The sequence below is a fragment of the Thermobia domestica genome, chromosome 15 (assembly GCF_964235325.1).
Source record: "Thermobia domestica chromosome 15, izTheDome1.hap1.1, whole genome shotgun sequence".
Classification (NCBI taxonomy): Eukaryota; Metazoa; Arthropoda; class Insecta; order Zygentoma; family Lepismatidae; genus Thermobia; species Thermobia domestica.
Window position 1 is genome coordinate 12,358,171 of NC_137468.1, and position 14,523 is coordinate 12,372,693.

A 14,523-nucleotide genomic window follows, 5' to 3' on the forward strand; every position below is an offset into this window, starting at 1 on the left:
GAAGGATTAGTGATCTTCCTAATTAAGAAAGAAAGTATTGTTCAAGAAGAGAACTTGTACTAGAGTGGTTTCCTTATTTAGAACAAAGAACTGCATTATAAACAACTTAAGAACCAATAAAGCAACTGAAATATTAATTAATTAATAAGTCAATAGAACAAATCTTAATAATTAAATATTAGTACAGAGGAGCCAATAATGTAATAAATAAAAAATCCAAATTATTCTAAACTTGAACTATAATGAAAATTTTATTCAGTTAACTGATATCGATATATTCAAAAGATCATATGATGAGAATAAAATGGAACCTGTCTGAGTAGAGATCTCCTGATTCAGAGACAATGCAGACATTATTAAATGTACAGATACAGACAATTGAGAGAGTAAAAGATTAGGAAATTTTCGAATGGGAAATACAGAATTTTCGAATGATTTTGATTTTTGTAATAAAACGTTTTAAGTCTAATGTAAGATGGACTACAAAATAAACATAATGTTAAATTGTTATAACGTACGTAGTTTGTTCTTACGCAACCTAGCTTGGAGACGTACTGCTCAAAAGTGAGAAATTTAGTTTTACAAGACAAATACAAAAATACTGCTAAAAACTGACAAACTTGATCCTTAAAAGATTTAAGCTTAGAGATGTACTGTTCAAAATGAGAAATGTAATCCTTACAGTGCAATAGTTTAGTAACGTACTGCTAAAAAAAAAGCAAGCTTAATATAAAGAGTTACTATTCAGAAATGAGCAATTTAGTTCTTACGAGATTTAACTTACAGATATAGTACTCAAAGATGAGAAACTTAGTCTGCGCTATAGATATTCCTAGATTCAGTAGCAAAGAACATACTCTACATTGAATTAAGCAAATACAGGGTGATTTTTTAAAACTTATGGATTTTATTTGGGTCTAGAATGTCTAACTTAAGTCCGATTTTCATGAGATTTGTGGCAAATGATGAAGGAAGGATGGGAGATTTATGGGACTTTGTTTACTAGTTTAAATTTATCGCGGGTAATATCGGCCTTGCTTCAAGAAAATCAGAAAATATTCATCAGTGTACTTTACAATTGGAATGAGGTTTTGGTTTCTTGAAGTGGAATTACAGAACACAAACTAAGTGTTAGTGGTAACAACTGTAAACGTAAAAAATATTCCTTGGGTGACGGAGAGATTTCTTGGGCGATTTAAGAAGTACATAACTGGCATCTTATACAATATCCGCCTGCGAGATCCGAAGCTTTCCTGTTTCATTCAGAAGAAATCCTGTTTCTTCCAGTTTATTCACTAGCGACAATATTGTGTTCCTGTCTGTGGCAGAACGTGAGACAAATTTGTTTCTAAATGCTCTTTGCATAGCAACAACAGATTTCGTTCCCCCAAAGCTTTTAACGATAAACACATGTTACTCCAAAGAGTACACCATTCTCACTGTGTCTTGATCACAATCACACTATAGCACACTACTGTACACAACTACAATTCCCAATACAATGGACCAGTTTCCTGTTAACCTTGTCGAGGTATGTCGTCTAATGGAGAAAACTCAAATCTCCACAATCTGCACCACACTGCACTTCATTCCAATTGTTAGAGATACACTAGCAAATATTTGCTATATTTCTTGAGGCATGGCCGATATTATCCGGGATTAATTTAGACCAGTTAGTAACATAGATCCATAAATCTCCCATCTTTCCTTGATTATTTGCCTCAAACCACATGAAAATTGGGCTTCAGTTAGAAATTCTAGACCCCAATGAAATCCAAGAGTTTTAAAAAATCACCCTGTATAACTCCACATATGTTCATTGTTAAAAATATCACTTTATATATTTTTTAAAAATCCTTAAAATCTTGCACTGAAAATATTTTAGCCTCAAAATTTAATACACATAATAGCATGCGTCTTATATGCTGAAAAATGTAGTGCTCCAAAAATAATTTCATTCAAACTCAATAGTTAGCTTCAGGCTCTTGGTTTCATCGGAAAGATCTGAACTTTTGAAAAAAAAATCCGTATTTGTACAAGATAAATTCATCAGAAGAAAGATAGATGTCGGAATGAAATATTAATATTGAATAGAATTTGAGCATCTAAATAAATGAGATACTTATTTAATTAAATATTTATTAATTTGAATTTACTATTAATTTAGCGAAAACTACTGAAGTCTGTCCGTCAGTTTTGTAATTATTAGGGAAACAAATTTTTATTAGAAGAATCTATTTCTGAATGATTGCATGAGCAGATATACAAGTGTATCTATCTTCCATAATCTATGAAAACATTATTTTTACCTTTTCTTTTCTTTGTTTTATAGGTGAAAGAGATTATGATAACTAATGTCGAAAAGGTATTGGAGAGAGACTCAAAATTGGCTGAATTAGATGAAAGAGCAGGTAATTATGGATATTTTTAATTGTCTTTTTTTTAAATTTATAAACACCGCACTACCAACGTTGAGGGGGTACTTTGTACCCACCACAGTATTTTTTTAAATAATTACTCTTGTAATCGTTTCTTTAAAATTGTGCATATATGTTATTGCTAATCATATTTAGCTAAAGCGGATATCTTATGGTGGCAAATTGAACGTTAGTATGTCTCATAAATTTGCTATTTTAAATTGGTATGCACAAAGTACCCCCCCTGTTAGTAGGGCATGTGACTGACATGGCAGTATAAGACAGTATAATCGCCTTTTCTGCATTTGACTGTTAGCCTTATTCCATGTACTGTTCACTTCAGACACTAGATTTTTTGAGAAAGTTTCATGTTAATGTGTCTCATAAAGTTGCTATTTTAAGTTTGGGAACAGAAAGTACCCCCTGTTGGTAGATGTGGCTGACATTTAGCAGTATTACTACTAGATGACAGTATAATAAAAAAAATAGCTGTTAGTCTTATCCCATGTACTGTTCACTTCAGACACTAGATTTTTTGAGAAAGTTTCACGTTAATGTGTCTCATAAGGTTGCTATTTTAAGTTTGGGAACAGAAAGTATCCCCTGTTGGTAGGAGATGTGGCTGACATTTAGCAGTATCACTACTAGATGACAGTATAATAAAAAAAATAGCTGTTAGTCATTCCATGTACTGTTCACTTCAGACACTAGATTTTTTGAGAAAGTTTCACGTTAATGTGTCTCATAAAGTTGATATTTTAAGTTTGGGAACAGAAAGTACCCCCTGTTGGTAGGAGATGTGGCTGACATTTAGCAGTATCACTACTAGATGACAGTATAATAAAAAAATAGCTGTTAGTCATCCCATGTACTGTTCATTTCAGACACTAGATTTTTTGAGAAAGTTTCACGTTAATGTGTCACATAAAGTTGCTATTTTAAGTTTGGGAACAGAAGTACCTCTGTTGGTAGGAGATGTGGCTGACATTTAGCAGTATCACTACTAGATGACAGTATAATAAAAAAAATAGCTGTTAGTCTTATCCCATGTACTGTTCACTTCAGACACTAGATTTTTTGAGAAACTTTCACGTTAATGTGTCTCATAAGGTTGCTAGTTTAAGTTTGGGAACAGAAAGTACCCCCTGTTGGTAGGAGATGTGGCTGACATTTAGCAGTATCACTACTAGATGACAGTATAATAAAAAAATAGCTGTTAGTCATCCCATGTACTGTTCACTTCGGACACTAGATTTTTTGAGAAAGTTTCACGTTAATGTGTCTCATAAAGTTGCTGTTTTAAGTTTGGGGGCAGAAAGTGCCCCCTGTTGGTAGGAGATGTGGCTGACATTTAGCAGTATCACTACTAGATGACAGTATAATAAAAAAAATAGCTGTTAGTCTTATCCCATGTACTGTTCACTTCAGACACTAGATTTTTTGAGAAACTTTCACGTTAATGTGTCTCATAAGGTTGCTAGTTTAAGTTTGGGAACAGAAAGTACCCCCTGTTGGTAGGAGATGTGGCTGACATTTAGCAGTATTACTACTAGATGACAGTATAATAAAAAAAATAGCTGTTAGTCTTATCCTATGTACTGTTCACTTCGGACACTAGATTTTTTGAGAAAGTTTCACGTTAATGTGTCTCATAAAGTTGCTGTTTTAAGTTTGGGGGCAGAAAGTGCCCCCTGTTGGTAGGAGATGTGGCTAACATTTAGCAGTGTCACTACTAGATGATAGTATAATAAAAAAAATAGCTGTTAGTCTTATCCCATGTACTGTTCACTTCAGACACTAGATTTTTTGAGAAACTTTCACGTTAATGTGTCTCATAAAGTTGCTATTTTAAGTTTGGGGGCAGAAAGTATCCCCTGTTGATAGGAGATGTGGCTAACATTTAGCAGTGTCACTACTAGATGATAGTATAATAAAAAAAATAGCTGTTAGTCATTCCATGTACTGTTCACTTCAGACACTAGATTTTTTGAGAAAGTTTCACGTTAATGTGTCTCATAAAGTTGCTATTTTAACTTTGGGAACAGAAAGTACCCCCTGTTGGTAGGAGATGTGGCTGACATTTAGCAGTGTCACTACTAGATGACAGTATAATAAAAAAAATAGCTGTTAGTCTTATCCCATGTACTGTTCACTGCAGACACTAGATTTTTTGAGAAACTTTCACGTTAATGTGTCTCATAAGGTTGCTAGTTTAAGTTTGGGAACAGAAAGTATCCCCTGTTGGTAGGAGATGTGGCTGACATTTAGCAGTATCACTACTAGATGATAGTATAATAAAAAAAAATAGCTGTTAATCTTACCCCATGTACTGTTCACTTCAGTCACTGTTGATTTTTGTAAGGGTTTCTGATTTGTTTCTTTTGCGAAATATATTTAATCTTAACAGGTGGGTACAAAATGACTTTCCCTTGGTAGTCCACGTTACAGAAAGTACCTAGATAGTGGGAGTGTTAATAGTAATGAAGATTGACAAATTTACATTATTTCTAACTGTAAATGTTTGAGAAATAAAGCACAATCACGCTTACTAAAAACATTTATGAATCACTTACAAATATATTAGAATATAAACATGAATGTCTGACTATGTAGAAATTTCATAGAACTGTTGATAATATAACGGTTTCAGCTTCGGACACAACAAAAATATTTTTAAAATTGCTTGTAATATTTTGCTCTCATTGTTTGGCATCCTCAGATGTTATAACAATGGGTTTCGAAGTGGGATTCGCAGGTCAAATCCACAAGGCATCTTACTTAATTTAAATTCTAACCCTTGAAAATTCCTTGCATTTTCAGCTTTCGACTCTCCCCCTATAGCCTTGTTCACGGAGGATAAAAACAAGAGTAAAAGAAATAGATATAAAGGAATGGACTCATCGAGGTAGAACACAAAAGATACACTTTGTTAGTTTGCCGATTCTTACTCGTGAAGTAGTGTTGTGGTACACCATAAAATGGCAGGCTCAAATTATACATTTTCTCGTTTAGGCAGAATTTGATGGTAAGGTTGGCTACACTTTTATATAGGTTGGCTATACTGTATATACACGAGGATCAGTCAAAGTGTTCCCGGAATTCTGTTGTAGCTCTTTACTACCACAAGATAGGTACACATGTACTTAATTACTTTTAAAGTTGGCACTTTCGGAACACACACACACAACACACACACACACACACACTTGTTTTATTGCTCCTGAGATTGGTAAAAACACCGACGAAAGACCTTTTTGAGTATCTTCCGAAATTCAACCATCGCATTAGTTTTGATCTCTTCTACGTTGACGAAACGAAAAAGATCCATTTTTAGCTTTCGGAAGAGCCAAACTTCCGATGCTTTCGTAAAATACGTAATTACCTTGTAAAATATATATTGTAAAATAAGAATACGTAATTACCTTGTAAAAACACTTTTATATCCACCATTATCATTAAACCCTCTGTCTGTTGATTGCCGCTTTGTTTCTTCGAACAAAAAGTCACATTGTGCTACCATTAATACAGGACCCGCATTGCAAGTTAAATTCTGATTTTTACTGAACCCAAAATATGATCATAATGAGCACGGGAAAATTATCTCTAGCGTAAACAATATTGTCATCTTCATTTCATTTTCAAATCAGTTGCATTACACTTTTGACGGGAAGTGATGGTATTATTAGAGATGGGCAAAACCGGTTTCTAAAATACCGAAACCCGAAAAACCAACATTTCGGTTTTCTCCAAAACCGGTTAGGTTTTTCATCGAAACCGGTTTCGGTTTTCTCCAAAACCAGTTCGTTTTTTTCACTGAAACTGGTTTCGTTTTTTTCCAAAAAACGGTTCGGTTTTTACCGAAACCGGTTTCGGTTTTCTCCACATAAAACTATTTCTGTGGAAACGAATTTGGTTTCCGGAGAACAACGAAACACTGTTCTGATCAGAAATAGAACAAATTTTGAAGAAAACCGAAACCTGTTTCAGTGAAATACCGAACCGGTTTTTCTAAAAAAAAAACGAAAAATCGGTTTTTGTGCCCACCACAAGATATTATCCTGTTCCTTAACAAAACAGGTGAGACTTTCACTGGGGTCTCAAGAAATCGTCCACGTCAGTTTTCGAAATAGTATATATATATAAATGAAATCTTTATGTATAACAATAATAAGTGGATTTTATTAATACTTAAATAATTTCCAACAATGATAATTACAGCCAATCTTAATTTATCATTTCAATAGTCCTCAAAATAGTTTCCCAACACCATGTAGTCTTCTACATTATTCAAAAGTTCGAGAACCATAGAGCGATAGGATGAAGAAGGTTATAGGTTAAGAAGATAAAAAGGATAGATATGCTAGAGATCTCAGACTTTTCAATCTTTGTTATACATTATGGCTACTTACTGCGTAAGACTCGGTTCCGCTTGGGCTTCAAGTGAGAGTACTGAGGTACTCATTCTCAAGACGATGGTCATTAGATCTTATTTTAGCCATCTGGTTCATGCATAACAGTGGTAACAAACGTTTTGTTTCCAAGAACAGAAAAAAAAAATCCTCTCTATAGTTTTAAGTACAATATTCCTAATTTTTGTGCTTAAACGTAAAAATGATTTTGACATAATTCATTTTTACATTTTTAGGATGGTTCAAAAGTAGGCATACAGTCCCGTACTGATCAGCTCACTGCATTTTATATAATTTCTTATTGTTATCCATAGTTTCTTTATTATTTGTTCTTAATGTATTTTAACTTATATCTTAAGCTCGAAACAGTCGAAACAAATAAACCTATAAGCTAGAATATTATACTTCATCAATGCAGAGGTGTATACCTACTTTTGGGCCACCCTATACTTGACAATCGGTATACGTAAAAGTTCAACAGAGAAAATGAGTCGTTAATACAAAACTTTAATTAGCAATTATTCTTTTACTGTGATAACTTGATTAATCATCACTAAAGATAGGGTTCTTATGAGATGTCATATTTTTATCCTGGCATCTTTGTACGTGTCTTATTAAATATAAACGTTCTGATTCCTGTGAACACGAAAAAACGGTTTTTATTGGTCATATAAATGATTAATTGAACCATATTTTAGGTTTAGGCAATATTTGGGCACGAAATGATGTACAAGTATATTTTTAATCATATTTTAGGCAAATTTCACTTATTGTTCAGGATTAGGATTAGGAATTAGATTTCTGAGCTTTCGGCATCTATGGTCATGTTAGTCCCTCACCTGTGAAGGACGACGTCCCTCGGTGAGCATACTATGAGAGGAAAGGGTTGGGGAAGGAAGGAAGCGGTCTGCGACCTATATGTTAGGTACTATCCCGGCATTTGCCTGGTGTTAAGTCTTATATTATGTAGTAATATTTTTAAGAACTGGAAACACTGTTTTTACGAAATTTAGATTTCATTTGTTATTCAAGATGGAAAGTGTTGAAGAGAGACGGTGCATAAGGCACGAGGCACGAACATTTCTTCCATAATTGTAAAGTTAAGTTTGTTATTTAAGTGCAATGAACACAGTGAAGTTGTTATATGTACTTTGTGGTTTATTTTAAGTGTTAGTTAAAAACCAGCGATTAGTAAGGTACAATAAAAACTAAAAACAAGTATTGGAAGTTTCCATTGTTAGAAGACAGTCCATTACCAGTAAAGTAAATGGCGCACGTTTAAGAACATAAGCATAAACAGTTTTTTTTGGTCCTCCAGTGCCGAATGGAGGAAGTGTTGTGCCAAGAAAAATAATAAGTGAATCATTCAAACATTCATATTGACTATGTGTGTGTAAAGACAGTGAGTGTTACGAATCAGAAGCAAAATTGACCTAGTGGACTTATCACGTACGCGCCTACGCATTCAGCTGTGCATTGCAATCTGAAGAAAAACAAAGGCGCAATGTAGCAGTCACGTAGCTAAGTATATTTTTTTGTTTCTTTTTTACTTGTGTAAAGATCTGTTGTTATAAGGACTTCAGGTAGATATATCACAAGCAATGGATTCAAATACTAATTCTCTTATAAAGGCAAGAGGCCTAGCTAAAGCTTCCCTTACAAGAATGAAAACATTTGTTGAACAATTTGGAGCAGACGGCGATGTAATGCAAATTAAAGTTAGGTGTGCACGTTTACCCAATATATTCAAAGAATATGATGAAGTGCAAAAACAGCTTGAATTAAAGGACGAAAACGATGAATATACACAGGATAGAGAGCTGTTTGAAGCTACTTACTACGATACTCTTGCAAAAATGACGTCAGTTGTTGAAACAGCTGAGAAGGCTAGTAGTAGCAATAGAAGTTCGTCAGGTGATTCAGCCGCGAATACAGGGTGTCTAAAATTACCAGTCATAAAGCTACCAATATTTAAAGGTCAAGTTATAGATTTCAGACATTTTCATGATACTTTCAGTAGTTTGGTTGTAAATAATCAGAGTTTAGATGATATTCAAAGATTTCATTATTTGTTGTCCTCATTATCAGGTGAAGCAAGCAAATTAGTTGAGAATATACCCGTGACAGGTGAAAATTTCAAACTTGCTTGGGAAATGATATGCAAAAGGTATAATAATCCAAAGCTAATAGCAACTGCTCATGTAAAGGCATTGTTTTCATTACCAACTGTCAGTAAAGATTCAGTGGCGGACTTAAGGACATTATTAAATCAAACTATAAGTAACGTAAATGCACTTAAGGCGTTACAGTTAGATACTCCTTTGGAGGATATATTGTTATCGCACCTAGTTTTGGAAAAGCTAGATGAACAAACACGTAAAGACTTTGAAAATCAAACAAATAGGGAACAGTTTGCTAGTTTAGAAGAACTTCATGTATTTTTAGAAAATAAATGCCAGGCCTTAGAATTGGTAAAATCTACGCAATCAAAGTCGCATTTCAGTAAATCCAATGTTGTCAAGGAAGTAAAAAATGCTAGTCAATCTTATGTAAGTACTAATGTTTTGTGTTCGTTCTGTCAACAAAGTCATGCGTTGCAAAAGTGTAATGAGTTTCAGAAATTAAGTGTATCCAAAAGATTAAGTTTTGCGAAACAGAACAAGCTTTGTTTTAATTGCTTGAAAGTTGTCAACCATGTAGCGAAAGATTGTTCGCTAAATGCATGCAAAATATGTAATCTCAAGCATCACACGTTATTGCATAGTGATTTTAAGAAATCAAAGCCTAATCATGCTGTAAGTGTTGAAAATGATTCTGTTACGGAACCTGTAGGTGAAAAGTCAATGTCTCAAGGACAGGAAGTTGTTAATACTAGTACTTATTGCTCTGTGAAGCCTAAAAGTAATGTGCGTGTTTTACTTTCAACTGCAGTTGTTCAAGTTAAAGATTGCAATGGTAAATTACATATGGTTAGGGCTTTGCTTGATAGTTGTTCCCAATCTCATTTTGCAACAGAATCTCTCATTCAAAGGTTAAAATTAAAGAAATATCCTATGAATGTTCCTGTACAAGGTATTAATAATGTAAGTTGCAACGTTAAATACGGAAGTAAGTTACAAGTATTCTCTGCTGTAAGTGATTTTAGTGTAGATGTTGAGTGTTTTGTATTGCCAAAAATAGCGGGAAATTTACCTGATGCTGATATTGACATTAAAGAATGGAACTTTCCACCGAATTTACAGTTAGCGGATCCTAATTTCAACAAGTCTGGTAAGATTGATTTGTTGTTAGGTGCTGGAATTTTCTTTAGTCTACTCAAAGCAGGACAACAGGTGCGTCCAGGAGCATTTCCAGTTCTCCAAAATACAGAGTTAGGATGGATAGTTTCAGGACAATATCAGACGCCAAAGCACAACAACTTCACGCCAGAACATCGAACATTCTTTTTGCACAACAACGATGATTTAAGCCATCAGCTGCAGAAGTTTTGGAAAATAGAAGATATTCAAGAAACTCCTCTATCCAAAGAAGAAAGGGAGTGCGAAGAACATTTTATCGCAAACACTAGAAGACATTCAACAGGACGCTTTATAGTGAGACTGCCATTCAAACAAGAAGTGACCCAGTTAGGTGATTCTTATAAGACAGCTGTTCAGCGTTTACAACAACTAGAAAAAAGGTTAAATAGATGCCCCAAGTTACGCACAGATTATGTGGCATTCCTTGAAGAGTATGAAGCTTTGGAACATATGAAGGAAGTGGAAGGCAACTCTAATATTACTCAAGGATATTACTTGCCTCATCATCCAGTTAATAAGGAAGCTAGTACTACTACGAAGACTAGAGTAGTATTTGATGCATCCGCATGCTCAACTAGTGGCATTTCACTGAACGATGTTCTCAAAGTTGGTCCAACTGTGCAAGACGATTTGCAGTCAATTATATTAAGATTTCGCACCTACCCTATAGCTTTTACTGCAGATATAGAGAAGATGTATCGACAGATTTTGATTGATGAGCGTGACTGTAAATTCCAGAAGATCTTGTGGAGAAGATCAGAAGAAAAACCCATTAAGGTATATGAATTAAAGACTGTCACATACGGAACAGCCTCAGCGCCTTTCCTTGCTACTCGGTGTCTCCAGCAATTAAGTGCAGAAGCTTGTGAATATCCGATGGCAGCTCAAATTCTCAAGAATGACTTCTATATTGACGATTGTATTTCAGGGGCTGAAAGTGTGGAGGAAGCTTTAAAGATAAAGGACGAATTAATACAAATGCTACAAAAGGGTGGTTTTTTGCTAAGAAAGTGGTGTTCCAACAGTACTGAGTTATTGGAATCCATCTCTGAAGAATTGAGAGAAACACAACTTCCATTACGCTTAGACGATAAGGGTCAAGTCAAAACATTAGGATTACTTTGGCATCCAGCAACTGATCAACTTCAAGTGATGAATGGATTTACTCTAAATCAAAGGTCGAATAATAATTTAACAAAACGCAAGATGTTGGGCATTATTGCTTCAATCTTTGATCCGTTGGGAATTGTTAGTCCAATAACAATCGTATGTAAGATAATTCTTCAAGATCTATCGCAAGCAGGATTGGAGTGGGATGAAACACTTCCTAAAGAACTACAGCAAAGATGCAAGACAGTACTTGAATTTATTCCTTCACTATCAGATATCAGTGTAGACAGAATGGTTCTTCAGTCAGGTACCTTGATAGACATTCAAGTTCACGCTTTCTCAGACGCTTCAGAAAAGGCTTATGGGACATGTGTGTATTTAAGATCCGTCAACAAGGATGGTCAAGTTACTTCGAAGCTATTATGTGCTAAGTCCAAAGTGGCGCCCATAAAGAAGATTTCCCTGCCTCGCTTAGAGTTATGTGCAGCAGTGTTGTCATCAAAACTTGTCAAGAAGGTAACTAAGGCATTAAAACAACGAATATCCCAGGTATATATGTGGACAGATTCTATGGTGGTCTTAGCATGGTTAAGAGCAAGTCCAAATAGATGGAAAACATTTGTTGGCAACCGAGTTGCTGAGGTACAAGAAGTGGGAGGAGAATGGAGACACGTCGCTTCAAGTGAAAATCCTGCACATATTATATCAAGAGGAACAAGTCCTGACAAGTTAATACATAATAGTTTGTGGTGGAACGGTCCTCAATGGTTACAGTGTTCTTCACTTGATTGGCCTAAGACGGAGCCTGCCCCACTCAGAGAGATTCCTGAACAGAAGAAATTAAAATCAAGTTACTTAGTGACAACTCAAGATAATAGTATGATCGAAAAATTCTCTACTTTGAACAAACTTCAGAGAGTCTTGGCTTATTGCATGCGGTTTTTCAAGAATGCTAAAGTAGAAGCATCGAGAAGAAATGTAGACGCTCTTACTTTGGAAGAAATTGAAGAAGTGTTAATCAGACTAATACGAGAAGTTCAAAGTTCAGTTTATGCTAAGGAAATGGCTGATCTTAAAGAAAGTGGAAGAGTTAGCAATAAGAGCAAACTCTTGTCTCTCAATCCTTTCATATGTGATCAACAATTACTAAGAGTTGGTGGAAGATTAAAAATGTCTGAACTTGAATTTGACGCTAAACATCAAATTATTCTACCACCAGATCATCACCTAACAAGACTAATTATGGAACATGAACATAGGCGATTACTACATTCTGGATGTCAGTTAATGCTAGCATCACTAAGGCAAAGGTATTGGATACCTAATGGTAAAAATGCCATCAAGAAAGTTATTAGAAGGTGTATTACATGTCAAAGATTAAAGGCGTCTGGACCAGAACAATTAATGGGACAACTACCAAAACATAGAGTAGAACTAACAAGACCTTTCACAAATTCTGGAATTGACTTTGCCGGTCCTATTTACATTAAAACTGGTACCAGAAGGTCAAAAACAAAGGTGAAGTGCTACATTGCAGTGTTTGTGTGTTTAGCAACAAAGGCTATCCATCTCGAAGTTGTGAGTGATCTTACTAGTCAGGCATTTTTAGCTGCTTTGTGAAGATTCATATCTCGTCGAGGTAAATGCAAGCATATCTATAGCGACAATGGAACTACGTTCATTGGTGCCAACAAGGAACTTCAAGAAGTCGAAAAGTTGTTGCATACAGCTGACCATCAAGAAAGGATTAAGAATTTTGCAACTACTGAAGGAATCCAATGGCATTTTATTCCGCCATATTCGCCCAACTTCGGTGGTCTTTGGGAGGCTGCAGTTAAGTCCTTTAAATACCACTTAAGAAGAGTCATGGGAATGTCATATCTCACGTTTGAAGAGTTAACAACATTAACCACACAAATAGAAGCTTGCTTAAATTCGAGACCTCTTGTAGCATTATCCAATGATCCTAATGATCCAGTAGCATTAACTCCTGGTCATTTTCTTATTGGTCAACCATTGACAGCGCTACCAGAACGAGACTTACATCACGAGAAGATTAGTTCAATTCAAAGATGGCAAAGGATCCAACAACAATTTCAACAGTTTTGGAGAAGATGGTATATGGAATATTTGTCACAACTACAAGGAAGAAATAAGTGGAAGAGAAGCTGTGCAAACATACAGCCAGGTCAATTGGTGGTTCTCAAAGAAGATAAGCTACCTCCTCTATCGTGGAAATTGGGAGTCATCACTGAAGTGCATTCTGGACCTGACGGTTTGGTTCGAGTGGCTACTGTTAGAACTTCCAATGGTTTATATAAACGCTCAATTAGAGGACTTTGTGTTTTACCAAATAATGATGAATCGTAATGTCATTCATGTTAAAGTATATTTATTTCCTGTTTTAGTCTATTTTATTTGTTGTTATGTAAAGTTTGTTTTCTTTTCTTTTTTTTAAAAAAAAGGTCTCTAGCCCTTTTTTGGCGGGCGGCATGTTAAGTCTTATATTATGTAGTAATATTTTTAAGAACTGGAAACACTGTTTTTACGAAATTTAGATTTCATTTGTTATTCAAGATGGAAAGTGTTGAAGAGAGACGGTGCATAAGGCACGAGGCACGAACATTTCTTCCATAATTGTAAAGTTAAGTTTGTTATTTAAGTGCAATGAACACAGTGAAGTTGTTATATGTACTTTGTGGTTTATTTTAAGTGTTAGTTAAAAACCAGCGATTAGTAAGGTACAATAAAAACTAAAAACAAGTATTGGAAGTTTCCATTGTTAGAAGACAGTCCATTACCAGTAAAGTAAATGGCGCACGTTTAAGAACATAAGCATAAACACCTGGTGTGAATGAAGAAAAACTTACTCAGGGTGGCTGGCCTGCAAAAAGCTTTTACACTTTTTCGACTGTCTCCACCGAGAGTCGAACTACGGACCCTTCCACTTATTGGTCAGAAATAAATAGTATTTGCCAGTATTGGTAAGGAGCTTATTTGGGACTTCTTTCTTCGAAATGTTTGACCTTGTATAAGAGAAGTTGAAGCAATCAGTATAAGGAAACCAAAAACGTTGGTAGCATCAATCATATTGAAAAGAGAAATGACCATTTCAGTCTCTGCTTGTCTCTCCCTTTGTCCATATTACAAAGATACCAGAAGTTCAGTTTCTGTTGCATATTGGTAAAAAATATTTCGATCCACATCCGAGGGAGACTTTAAATACACGGGAGATGATACTAATGCAGCGAAAATACTGGTAATCCATATTGAGCAAAAGATTGGAGG

The 14,523-nt window shown here is 35.0% G+C and overlaps 1 protein-coding gene across 1 annotated transcript in view; it reads left to right on the forward strand.

The window, feature by feature from the left end:
- Positions 1 to 14,523, forward strand: part of LOC145672078 (neuronal synaptobrevin-like) — an 89,231-nt gene that overhangs the window by 46,060 nt on the left and 28,648 nt on the right. The window contains exon 3 of the mRNA XM_081741330.1: positions 2,333 to 2,411. Coding sequence (XP_081597456.1) covers positions 2,333 to 2,411 — 79 coding nt within the window. The remainder of the gene's footprint in view (positions 1 to 2,332; positions 2,412 to 14,523) is intronic.